General features: G+C 42.3%; 1 protein-coding gene across 2 annotated transcripts; it reads right to left on the reverse strand.

Moving 5' to 3' along the window:
- Nucleotides 1-3,886: 3,886 nt before the first annotated feature.
- Nucleotides 3,887-11,646, reverse strand: LOC311150431 (fizzy-related protein homolog). Of its 2 annotated transcripts, XM_084187916.1 has the most exons (14): nucleotides 11,491-11,646; nucleotides 10,115-10,185; nucleotides 9,027-9,155; nucleotides 8,569-8,632; nucleotides 8,314-8,444; nucleotides 8,067-8,149; nucleotides 7,718-7,901; nucleotides 7,484-7,549; nucleotides 7,057-7,159; nucleotides 6,634-6,818; nucleotides 6,250-6,483; nucleotides 5,894-6,091; nucleotides 5,625-5,705; nucleotides 4,519-5,526 (listed from the first exon to the last, which is right to left on the reverse strand). In XM_084187916.1, exons 2-13 carry the CDS (start codon nucleotides 10,181-10,183, stop codon nucleotides 5,664-5,666), a joined length of 1,488 nt encoding a protein of 495 aa, XP_084044042.1. In that variant the 5' UTR covers nucleotides 10,184-10,185; nucleotides 11,491-11,646; the 3' UTR covers nucleotides 4,519-5,526; nucleotides 5,625-5,663. The 2 variants fall into 2 exon arrangements, with proteins under 2 accessions (XP_084044041.1, XP_084044042.1); XM_084187915.1 differs by having other exon boundaries at nucleotides 3,887-5,705.
- Nucleotides 11,647-13,444: the final 1,798 nt, after the last annotated feature.

The following is a 13,444-nucleotide window of genomic DNA, read 5'->3' on the forward strand; positions in this document are numbered from 1 at the left end:
TGGCACCAGCAAAGCACCCACACACCATAACACCTCCTCCTCCATGCTTTACGGTGGAAACTATGCATGCAGAGATCATCCGTTCACCCACACCGGTCTAATGTCCATTGCTCGTGTTTCTTGGCCCAAGCAGGTCTCTTCTTCTTATTGGTGTCCTTATTGGTGTTTCTTTGCAGCAATTCGACCATGAAGGCCTGATTCACACAGTCCCCTCTGAACAGTTGATGTTGAGATGTGTCTGTGACTTGAACTCTGTGAAGCATTTATTTGGGCTGCAAAGGCTGGTAACTAATTAACATATCCTCTGTAGCAGAGGTAACTATGGGTCTTCCATTCCTGTGGTGGTCCTCATGAGAGCCAGTTTCATCATAGCGCTTGATGGTTTTTGCGACTGCACTTGAAGAAACTGTCAAAGTTCTTGACATTTTCCGTATTGACTGACCTTCATGTCTTAAAGTAATGATGGACTGTCATTTCTCTTTGCTTATTTGAGCTGTTCTTGCCATAATATGGACTTGGTCTTTTACCAAATAGGGCTATCTTCTGTATACCCCCCCCTACCTTGTCACAACACAACTGATTGGCTCAAATGCATTAAGAAGGAAATACATTCCACAAATTAACTTTTAAGAAGGCACATCTGTTAATTGACATGCATTCCAGGAGACTACCTTATGAAGCTGGTTGAGAGAATGCCAAGAGTGTGCAAAGCTGTCATCAAGGCAAAGGGTGGCTATTTGAAGAATCTCAATTATAAAACATATTTTGATTTGTTGAACACTTTTTTGGTTACTACATGATTCCATATGTGTTATTTCATAGTTTTGATGTCTTCACTATTATTCTACAATGTAAAAAATAGTCAAATGAACAAAAACCCTTGAATGAGTAGGTGTGTCCAAACTTTTGACTGGTAGTGTATGTTTTTTCAACAACAGGTTATGGTCAATAATATCAAAGGCTGCGCTGAAATCTAACAGTACAGCTCCCACAATCTTCCTATTATCAATCTCTTAAACAACCATCTGTCATTTGTGTCCGTGCAGTACATGTTGGGTGCCCTTCTCTGTTGTTAATTTCTTTGCAAAGAAATAGCATTGTATTTGGTCAAACACCATTTTTTCCCTACAGTTTGCTAAGAGCTGGCAGCAAGCTGATAGTTCGGCTGTTAGAACCAGTAAAGGCCGCTTTACCATTCTTTGGTAGCGGAATGACTTTGGCCTCCCTCCAGGCCTAAGGACAAACACCTTCCTCTAAGCTCAGATGAAATATATGACAGATAGGAGTGGCTATAGAGTCAGCTACCATCCTCAGTAACCTTCCATCTAAGTTGTCAATGCCAGGAGGTTTGTCATTATTGTTCGATAACAATAATTTTCCACCTTTCCCACACGAACTTTACAAAATGAAAACTTACAATGCTTTTCTTTCATTATATGTTTTTGTATGCATTTCCTGCCTAAGTTTGCTGACTTTGCCAATTAAGTAATCATTAAAATAATTGGCAACATCAAATGGTTTTGTGATGAATAAGCCATCTGATTTGATGAAAGGTGGAGTTGAATTTGTCTTTCTGCCCATAATTTCATTTAAAGTATTCCAACGTTTTTTCCCCCATCATTCTTTATGTCATTGATCCTGGCTTCATAATACAGTTTCTTCTTCTTTTTGTTGAGTTTAGTCACATAATTTCTCAATTTGCAGTAAGTCAGCCAGTCAGATGTGCAGCCAGACTTATTAGCCACTCCTTTTGCCCCATCTCTTTCAACCATACAGTTTTTCAATTCCTCATCAATCCATGGCGCCTTAACAGTTCTAACAGTCAGTTTCTCAATGTTTCTCAATAATTGGAAGAAGCAATTTCATACATTCATCAAGTGCAGAGTCTTTATGCTCCTTATTAATCACATCAGACCAACACATACTTTAAACATCATCCACATAAGAGTCACTGCAAAATCTTTTGTATGATCTTTTATACACCTATTTTAGGCCCAACTTTTGGAACCTTGGCTTTCCTGGATATAGCCACGCATCACTGCATCCAATGGGTACGGATACAGCTTTAGAACAAAGTTATATATATATTCATTAGTCCCTAATCTATGGATTTCACGACTGGGAATACAGATATGCATCTGTTGGTCACGGATACCTTTTTTTTTTTAAGTAGGGGCGTGGATCAGAAAACCAGTCAGTATCTGGTGTGACCACCATTTGCCTCATGTAGCGCAACACATCTCCTTCGCATAGGCTGTTGATTGTGGCCTGTGGAATGTTGTCCCACTCCTTTTCAATGGCTGTGCAAAGTTGCTGGACACGCTGTCGTACCCGTCGATCCAGAGCATCCCAAACATGCTCAATAGGTGACATGTCTGGTGAGTATGTAGGCCATGGAAGAACTGAGACATTTTCAGATTCCAGGAATTGTGTACAGATCCTTGTGACACGGGGCCGTGCATTATAATGTTGAAACATGAGGTGATGGCGGCGGATGAATTGCACGATAATGGGCCTCAGGATCTCGTCACGGTATCTCTGTGCATTCAAATTGCCATTTATAAAATGCAATTGTGTTGGTTGTCCGTAGCTTATGCCTGCCCACACCATAACACCACCGCCACCATAGGGCACTCTGTTCACAACGTTGACATCAGCAAACCGCTCGCCAACACAACGCTATACACGTGGTCTGCGGTTGTGAGGCCAGTTGGACGTACTGCCAAATTCTCTAAAATGATAGAGAAATGGTAGGGACATTAACATTACATTCTCTGGCAGCAGCTCTGGTGGACATTCTTGCTGTCAGCATGCGAATTGCATGCTCCCTCAAACTTGAGACATCTGTGGCATTGTGTTTTGTGACAAAACGTCACATTTTAGAGTAGCCTTTTATTGTCCCCAGCACAAGGTGCACCTGTGTAATGATCATGCTGTTTAATCAGCTTCTTGATATGCCACACCTGTCAGGTGGATGGATTATTTTGGCAATGGAGAAATGTTCACTAACAGAGAGAAATAAGCTTTTTGTGCATATGGAACATTTCTGGGATCTTTTATTTCAGCTCATGAAACCAACACTTTACATGTTGCGTTTATATTTTTGTTCAGTGACTGTTAGCACTTGGTGGCCTATAGCAACACCCTAAAATAATAGGCTTTTGATGAGGCAGGTGAACCTGCAACCAAAACACTTCAATAACACTTAACCCTTAAGCTAGGGGTTAGGGTTAAGGTTGGGAGTCAGGTTAAAGGGTTAAGATTAGCTAATATGCTAAGTAGTTGCACATTTTCTAATTAGCTAAAATGCTAAAGTTGTGCGTGATGAGATTCAAACACGCAACCTTTGGGTTGCTAGACATTCACATTATATGCACACCCATCCACCCTGACCAAACACCCTACTTTCATTTTTGCCTTAAGTAACCTTCTGTCTTAAGTAACCATACGTAACATAGGCCTACTAATTTAAGGGTCCTAGATTTACATTTACTATGCTATGTCTAGTCTATGAGACCAGGCTGTCCATTCAAATTATTATTTTCAATCAAATAGCACTGGGCTGGAACAAAAACCTGCACATACTACAGCCTGATCTTGGTGCGGAAATGGAACAAGAGTGTGGCTGAGAGGCTGCTGCTGTAAGAGACGCGCCCTCTGGTGTTTCCTTTGCATTAGGACAGCTACAAGAGCCATCTAACAGACGGCTTCAGTTCAGAGTACGATATTCATCATCACACACAGCAATCAAAGCTCTTAAGCAATAGTGATGTGTGTCTTGTGGTACTATTCAACACTTTTTGCCAATTATACATGCTCCAGATTCCCATTCATAGACACAGTTGATAATACAAACAGATAATAAAAACGTACACTCGAAACCTTATATACGATAACTTTTTTAAATTCAGTTTCTCTCAATACAGAAATATTTATTATCTTCATAACATTCTTTAGGCATTTCAAGTTGGCAGCATTCTTTGTTTTTATTTGTTTCTAAGTGGCATAAAAGAAGGTGTACAAATGCTTATTTAGGACCGGAGCTAGTATATACACCGAACAGGTCAGCGTTCCACCTTTCTCAGATAATACTACTAAACACTTTTACACAGCTCAAATAAATACCACTCATTCAAAGATGGCACACCAGGTCACTCCAGCACCACATCCAAACTGAGAAAATGATAAATAAATCACTAGAAAGATATGCCTAAACATTGATTTTGAATGAATTAAAACAAAATTAGATATTTTCAAATCTGCTTAGAGTCATGAACAGAAAATGCTGAGGAAAAAGAGAGAAGTGCCATGGACTAAATATATATAGATTTTTTTTTTTTACCACAGACACACACAGCACAATGTAACTAGTAATGCCTTTAAAATGTCATGAATGCCTTTCCTTTGTTTCCTTTACAGTGAATTTCAGTTACTGCTTCACCCAGGAACAAAGGTCATCGGATGAACAAGATTTTAAATGTTGCTTTTGATATTTTTCTGTTTTTTTTTTCCTTTCTTGTATCTGGTATAAGTCTCAATGCGAAAGGTTATGCCTAGATATTTACATCTGTTTTGAGATACCGGTAGAGTGCAATTGTAACTCAATAGACAGCAATTCCTGTAACTCAATAGACAGCAATAATGTGAAATGTGTCTCTGTAAATGTAGGTTAAAGATAGAAACTGGTTAAAAATTTTAAAAGACAACTAACTGCCAAAACAATACGATTTACAGAGAATAACTAACTGATTATGTATAGTTTGTTTGCGGCCACTGCTCAACTTACAAAATTACAATTACTGATTTTTTTCTAATAAAAAAACCTGTACGATTTCCGCCATTATTACCACGCATCATCACACTTCAAATGAACTTAAAAAGGTGTTTTTACCGGGTGAATAAATTACAATGGTCTACAACATGTTAAAAAAAAATAAAAAAATAAAAAGACCTCCCACCTCTCAAGCCCTGGGGTTAACCATCACTAGTTTACAAACAGGTACAGGACAGCTCACCCTGAAGTCTAAGCATGTCATACATTTCTATACCTTCAAAGGTGAAAACATGACAGTTTGATTTTAGATGTGAACTATCCCTTTAAGGCAGGCACACACACAAAAGCTTCAGGCTCTTCACAAAGAGTCCGACAAGCAACATTAACACACACAGAAAACAAAACCTAAACAGTCTGCAGACTGGCGACTACACGTGATAACAATGTTTAAAAAAAGATAAACAATAAATAAAACATTCAATAATAGGACAAACTTTGTATTTGGCAGGTATGCACAGTGTCTGTCAACAAAACAGAATCACTTGGGGAAAGGAAAGTCACAGAGTCGTCCTCTTTTTCCTCTTCCTGGGAAAGCACCAATGGTACTGTATGGGGGTGTGGCCTTGTGATGTCACACTGGTTGTGATGGGCGGTGAGGCAGTGGATTTATTCCACTCTGAAAAATGGACTCCCCTCTATCTGCATGACGACCTGGCCTTGGGTGTGTGAAAGGACCCTAGACGACCAGAGGCCTAGGAGGAGATAAGGGGTTGGAGAGAAGGGAGTTATTTTTCAGAATGGAATCCAGCATTGTTGTGTGTAGTACAGTATTCCCTCTGGGCTGGTTCACCCCTTCTTGTTCCCCTGTCGGACAGCTGCGCCCCTCTGGCTACCGGATCCTGGTGAACAGGTTCAGAACAGATACAGACTCCTGCAGAGGAAGAAAGCAGGGGTCAGTTCTCTAAAACACTACAATCTTCTATATCAGTTTCCCAAATGAGACAGTGGTTTTGCTTATTGGGTTGGTATTGTAATAAGATCATTTGAAAGGTAGACTTCATATGGGGCACAGGCGGCACAAAAATCTATGTTCCCAATCAATATGAGGTGTCTGGCTACCTTGGTGGACCTCATCTTGCTGAAGACGTTCCAGAAGCGCAGTGTCTCGTCTCCGGCTCCTGTGACGATGGCCTCTCCGTCTGGGGACATTGCCAGGTAGAGCACTCTGTAGGAGTGGCCTGTGAGTTTGGCCACCTGTGTGAGGGAGGGGTACTTCCACACCAAGATCTGGTTCTGGGAGTAGCCGTGTGTGCTTACCTGGAGGTAAAAAGGATTTTAGTTACAAATGTTTAGGAGTCCAAATTATTTCCTTTAAAAGGGCCCATCCATGTCTGGAAAATATCACATTTCATACTTCATATTTTTGTTCATGTTTCCCACAGAATGACACCAAAAACCACCCCCTAACTACGTACCAGTTCGTTGGTGTGCTTGGACCAAGCCAGGTTGCAGACCTGGGAGCCTGTGTCGGTGCACTGCAAGGGCTGGCCTGTCAGGGTGTTCCAGAAACGGATGCAGCGGTCGGCCGTGCCCCCTCCAGACGCCAGCAGGCCATGCTGATGGGGGGACCAGGCGATGGCCTTCACTGCTGCCAGGTGCTCCGTGTACTGCTGCACCGGGAGAACACTGGAGTGGTTCCACACCAGCAGCTATGGGGAGGAGAGGGATTGTTAGTTACCTGGGAAGATAATGCCATAAGATAAGGATAAAAGCAGGAGTGTACAGTAGTTATTCAAGAGATTTGTGTTTGTCTTTTAATTCCACTGACATCAGAAGCTGGTGGTCTGTGCTGTCTGTACCTTGTTGTCGTTTCCCCCTGAGGCCAGTAGCTGGTGGTCTGTGCTCCACTTGAGGCCGCAGACTTCCTGTCGGTGTCCCTGGAGACGGCGTTCTGACTGGAGGGGCGGGGCTCGGATGTCTCTCTGCAGGATAACCCTATCACGACTGCCAGACGACAACTGGTCGGCATTCCACGCCAACGCACCTAGAGAAAAAGATTCAGCAACAAAATATAAAAACAGCTGAAATGCACTCAGTTTTCATAGTTGTTTTGACTAAAGGATAAATATTTAATGATGAAGCCATAGCAATAGAATTACTAGAAATGATATTCTATGGTTGCAGCACTAGCGTTCCTCTGTCTCTGAGGAGAAGCTCTCCTCTTCTCTCTAAGACAGCCAGTCTCGTCTTCTCTCTAAGACAGCCAGTCTCCTCTTACTCACCCACTCTGGCTGTGTGCCCCTCCAGTACAGACAGCTTCTTCCCTGCTGCCGCATCCCAGATCTGTACATAGCCCTTATGAGTCCCCACTGCTACTAAGTTCCCCTGGAGAAACCACACACACACACACACACACACACACACACACACACACACACACACACACACACACACACACACACACACACACACACACACACACACACACACACACACACACACACACACACACACACACACACACACACACACACACACACACACACACACACACAGAAGAGTAAACACACAGAAGAGTACAATAATTGGACCCACATGGTATCAGGGCATATCCATCCCACCCCCTGAAACCTATAGATAGAAACAGGACTACAGAGCCCCAGGAATATAGGGTGGACTGTGGATAAGGGGTGTACATGACAGACTCACCCTCTCTGACCAGCCCACTGACGTGACAGAGTCCCCTTCCACTGACAGGTCACACAGACGTGTCACCTAAAGACCAAAATACACAATTGATAGATTGTCAATTTCCAACTCGCAGAGAGAGGCCTTCGCAATAAATGGAGACAATGTCAAATAGTAGACTGTTTCTAACAGCGAGTAGGTGGTTACTGATTTCAGTGTGGTAACACACACACACACACACACACACACACACACCTGGCTGGTGCAGGCGCTCCAGAGGTAGACGCAGGTTCCCAGGCCGACACTGAGGACGTTGAGGGAGGACCAGTCCACCAGGTTGAGGTAGAAGTCATCCTGCAGCTCCGGAGCATCAAGCACCTTGAAGGGGATCTTAGAGATCTTACGCGTGGGTTTCCTTGGCGACCGTAACAGCTTCTGACTACAAGGAGGGACACAAAGAGACAAGATGGATTCAATGTGACACAGAAAATAATTCTTAACCCAGAGGAATATCATTATAATGGAATGAGAGGGAGAGGAGAGCTAGAACACCACTGTTTGCCATATAATATAAAACCAAAGAGTAAGTGACGGTGGTGGTTACCTGTTGCTGCTAACAGGAGACAGGGAGTATGGAGAGACTGTGTTGCCATCCTCGGGTAGAGATCGCTTGGCACTGACAGAATACTGTAAACACACACAACTGGCATATTTAGTATCAAAGGTAACATGTTGTACGACTAACACGAATTCAAAAGTGGCTAACTGCAGCATACACACAATACACTACCCCTGGTAGCTTTGAAAAAGACGCTATTCCACCAGAATGTATAAGGGCCTATGTTAAGTACACTGAAGAGGCTCCTCTTGGCGGGGGTGGAGGGCTGGAGGCGGCGGTCCTCTGACTGGGGGTCCTGGACCTTCTCTATGCCCGCCCCCAGCAGCTCGTTCTTCAGTAGGGCAGAGTACGCCAGGCCGTCCGCTAGAGCAGGGAGGGAGAGGTATGTTAATCTCGATTTTAATGAGTATGAATGAGTAAAACAGAATGAATGTACACTACAGAAACACAATATATACAACAAGCTCTAAAGAGTCAAGAGGCTTACCTTTGCTAGTGTCTGTTGTACCATCCTTTGTCTTCCTGTTCTGATTGAGAGACTTCTCGTTCTCCTACACAACAACATTAACAGTGATTAATATGTAGAGACAGTAGAGGAGCGCTTCATTGGTTTATAGTTCATCCATGAGGTGCTCTTTAATCATGGGATGAAATACTATAGAACAATAACTATTTGATGCTGGATAGTAAACAATGCCGGAAAAGCCTTTGCAACCAACAAACTTCCAGAAGTAATCAAGGCACTCTCATGTAGTGGAACAATTTTAAAAGCCTTTATTGTTTAATGCATAGCAAGAATAAAAAAAACGCACCGCCGCGGTGCGGCTCCAACAACCTTTATCAGGGTGACAAAAAACAGAAACCCAGCAAGTGACACAATCAACACAACAGATGTAAAACTTGGGTCACAAGACATAATCCCAGGGTGCATTGCGGGGGACTCACGTTGATGCGGTGGAAGTTGACGCTCCAGTTGGCGCCGGCACGGGAGGGGATGAAGCGGTCGCCATGTTTGCTTGGTGACGACAGGGGGGAGTTGGTGGGTGTCAGCGCTCGTACTGCATCTATGGCCTTCTTCATTGGGAGAGAGAGGGGATATAGGGTCAGAGGGGGACTCGTCCACAGAGAGGAAAATTTAACCACAAGACAGACATAAACCACAATCATTGCACATTAATAGTGCATGAGATCCACAAAGCCCAAGCGAGATAAACAATTAATTAATGGGGTTTTGTGAATCACAGATTAGGTGTTCAATAGAGATACAATTGAAAGGAATACTCTAAGATGTAGCCTAGGCCTATTTTCTAATGGGTTTCCACAGGGAGAGGGGAGGGGTAAAACTTGACGTAAAGTAAACAGGAGGGGTCAATCAGAGAGGTGGTTTAAATGCAGACAAAACACCAGAGAATCTGACAGAGCGACTATTTGAATAAAACCGCCGCTTTTAGACTTCACACACTGTGATAGACAGCAAAGCCCTCATGTCACACATGGGTAAACACCCTCTTTAGTCTTCACAAAGCAGTTTTGTTATTATACATGTAATGGAGGAGCCAGTATCAGACTATTGTCAAGCTAATCTGAAAAAATCGATATAGTCTTTGTTCAGTAGCTGTCAACTTCAAAAACTGACAGTGTTCTCTGCTTAGGCTAATTGCATGTCTCATACAGTTTAGCAAAAAAATTGTGCACAAACTGGTTCTCTAGTACAGCCTACTGGTACACCTGACCTACTTTCAGGGGATTTGTATCTCTGGATAGATGACTGTACGCTATGTCCCATCAACTGAACTAAAACTCACTCTTGAAATCCCTGAACATTATGCTGTCAGCTGAGTGTGCCAACCAATTCAGACAAATACATTTAGACCTTTATCCTTTGAGGTTTAAATTCTAAGATGTCTTGCTTGCAAGATGCCAACATAAGAACATCATATACCATCTCAATACAGAATGATATTGTGCAACACAAGCCAATACAGAATAATACACAGTACAGACAATACCTTTTATAAAGTCTATGCACTTACTAAAGGGCTGGCGTTCTCGTTCTGGATGTTAATCTGCCTGAGCAGCCGACACTCATAGTCCTGGTCCATGTCTGCGAAGGAACACATTTATAGTTCAGTAATTTAGCGGGCACTCTTATGCAGAGCAACGTAGAGGAGCAATTAGGTTTAAGTGCCTTGCTCAAGGGCACATCTACAGATTGTTCACCTAGCCGGCTCACGGATTCGAACCAGCAACCTTTCGGTTACTAGCCCAATGCTCTTAACCGCTAGACTACCTGCTGCCCTACAACAGGGACGTAGTAGGCCTACTCATTATTCGGACACTGTAGCAAACATGTTGCAAAACAAAACACTTTGCAACAAAAATGTGAGTTTCTATCGGACAAATGCAGGTAGGTCCCTCCTCGTTTTGTTCTGTTTATTTACGTTTCATTCTGTAGGTTCACCCCAGAAAAGATACAGCATGGACATACATTCACAAACATTGTAGCTAACATACTGGTCATCTGAACACACACAGATCCTCTCTGACAGTGGTTCCCAACCAGGGGTACTAGGACTCCTGGGGGTACTTGGCCTATCCACAGGGGGTACTTGGCCTACTGGTAAAATTCACTTGACCTCAGCGGTACTCAGGGCAGAGCAAAATTCAGTTGGTGGTACAGTAACCAAAAAAGGTTGGGAACCACAACTCTATGATACTGCGTTCTGTATATAAACTCAACACCTCAGATTCATGGCATTGCTTTGATTTCTGGAAATTGTACCTAGCTATTTGGGTCGTTTTGTGTGGAGACTTGACCAGCTGGTTCATTAAATCTCGATTTATCTTCTGTCGTGCTTGTTGTGTATATAGTATCATCAAAAACCTGTTGGCATTGTTTATTGATGTCATTATCTGTAAACTAAGCCCATTGACAGAAGGCCTCAGAACGTGTGAACATCACTTCCATCCCATAACTAACGTTACGCTTGTCACTTTCATGTATCTTGTAAGTAGCCGATGAAGCAGAGGAAATATGCGGATTTCTTGGAATTTCGTATTAGAGCTCTAACGTTACTAGTCTGCTCAATAAATACTAATCGATGTTGTAGACAGCTAACGTTAGCTAACTAGTCGTCAGAACTGAGTGCTCGTTGCACTAGCTAGCTATAAAGCTAACGTTAGCTAGCCAGGCATTAATAGTTAACTAACGTAGTTCAAGACAAGAGAGCCAACATGAACGCCACTTTCAAACACCGTTAGATTAAGCCACTGATCCTAGCTAGACTACCATTAGCACGCTGAACTAGGCTAAAAGTTAGCACTATCTAGCTAACGTTAGCTATTGTGATTGTTTATCTCCAAACGTTCGAACTTGTTTATCACACCATTATTTTTCAGATTGACCTACCGTGCAGCGTCAAAGACTCTCAGTTATGCACCGAGTCCGAGATTATTGTTTGTTTGGCGATATTTTTTGTAAAATAAATATATTGTATTTATTCTCCAGCCCAGACAGAGACAAATTATTTGACCAACAAATCGAACAAACGCTCGACTGGGATTCGCAAAGCAACATGGGAATTGCGTGGTGACGTCACTGTTTTTGAATCACACAATTTACGTCGTCAAGGGAACGGAGGGGGTTTCCAATAGTTAGCACAGCCACAAAGTCAACATTGATATTTTTTCTCATAATTTAAGGTTAGGGTTAAGCATAACGTTAGCAGTGTGGTTAAGGTTCGAGTTAGCTGTAAAATCCGATTTTAAGAAGATAAATGGTATAAATAACTTTGTGGCTGTGGTAACGAATGACTACCAGGCAGAGGGGCAGGCAGGGAGGTGAAACCAGTGACCAGAGTTTCTAAACCATCTTTGATGAAACATCTTTAAGAGGACATTATTGTGCTAAATTTGATCAAAGATATTGATAATTGATAACCCAACATAAAACATTCAATTACTTTGAAGTGAATCTAAGAGGAAGGAAGCTGCACCATAATGGGATAGTCTCTTTGTTACAGTTGAGACGTTCCATTGAACGCTAATAATGGGCTAGTTTGAGTGGTAAGTCTAAAGCAACCGACTGTAGACGAAAGTCGAGGAGTGAAGTCGACGGGAGGTGATCTGCAACAGCCGAAAGTCTGACACTAAAGTAGTTTTCCAACAGAAAGGCTCAGGTCAACATGGCAGAGTTGCCATTGTTTATAAACGTTTTTTTTTATAATGTCGAAATAAACATGTCTCCAACCCCCATATCACACACTCACAAACTGAAATCATATGTGTGTTCATTATCAATAGAGAGAGTGAGATACAGCATCAAATATCACACCAATTTGTATGTATCCCTGCTAAATTGGTTTCCGTTTCAGTCATGTCTTTGGTCACGTTCGAGTGGGTCAAACAAAAACACCCTAATGTTTGGTTGACTGCTCCTACAGTTTTGCTTTGGTACTGCAGTTTAACTGACGCCCGGCCCAGAAATACTATTTCCGTACACGGCCACATAGAGAAGTCAGATTTGAAAATTCCTAATAAGACACTTTAGTCATCACCTTTGTGCACAAAACATCAATTGAATTATTAATATAATTGTCGCTGAGACTGATTTTTTTTTCATCACTCACAGATATTAAAATGTTGTATTAGTTCAATGTCTGCCATGTTTTTGGATGATGTGATGACTTCATTGCTGCTCCCTGTGTGCACTGAGTGCTAGTGTGCATGTGATGTTGGTCGTATAAACCAGATGCAACCCGGATATAGATGGTCCATGAATCGGCTTATGTTAGTATCCAAACCTGAGTAGATTACCTTGAAAATGGTCTGACATCTTGTCTCCAGTTCTTATTATATCCAGTTCTTATACCTCAGTGGTACAGACATGCATGGTGTCCAAAATTGATGACCTATGTCGTACAGCAAGAGTTGAGTGGGTATGAACGGATTTGGTTCAGTCAGTTTAGTCAATCAGCATAATGAGCCCTCCCCAGCTAGCTAGTTTATGCTTGTGGCTAGAAACTTCAACCAGAATTTGAAACTTGTCTGCCAAAGTTGGGACATGGGAGAGTGTTCAGAATCATTCAGTTTTTATCCGAATAATTGTCAATTTTTTATTTACAAAATTGTTGACGTTAATGCCGTAGTTGTACATTTTCCGTGAAAATCACAAAATGCGCTTTAGCTGTCACCCTGGCCTGATATTGGACACACTATCTAACTACTTCCCTCTGCTTACTGCAGGACAGCAGTGCTCGGCATTAGTTGGCAAGCATGAACAAAGGACACACTGGGGACTCCTTCCCCTTCATGCGATGTGATTGAGATGCTTAATATCAAAGATGTTTACAGTCACGCCACAC

Source organism: Coregonus lavaretus (genome assembly GCF_964263955.1).
Source record: "Coregonus lavaretus genome assembly, chromosome: 23".
NCBI lineage: Eukaryota > Metazoa > Chordata > Actinopteri > Salmoniformes > Salmonidae > Coregonus > Coregonus lavaretus.

Bases quoted from the DNA above. Each gene is read 5' to 3' on its own strand.
- LOC311150431 (XM_084187915.1), bottom strand. From the start codon at position 10,183: ATGGACCAGGACTATGAGTGTCGGCTGCTCAGGCAGATTAACATCCAG. The intron at 8,150-8,313 runs GTACTTAACATA...GTGTGTTTACAG, and splicing joins CCAAGAGGAGCCTCTTCAGT to TATTCTGTCAGTGCCAAGCG. The intron at 7,550-7,717 runs GTGTGTGTGTGT...TTTGGTCTTTAG, and splicing joins GGAGCGCCTGCACCAGCCAG to GTGACACGTCTGTGTGACCT.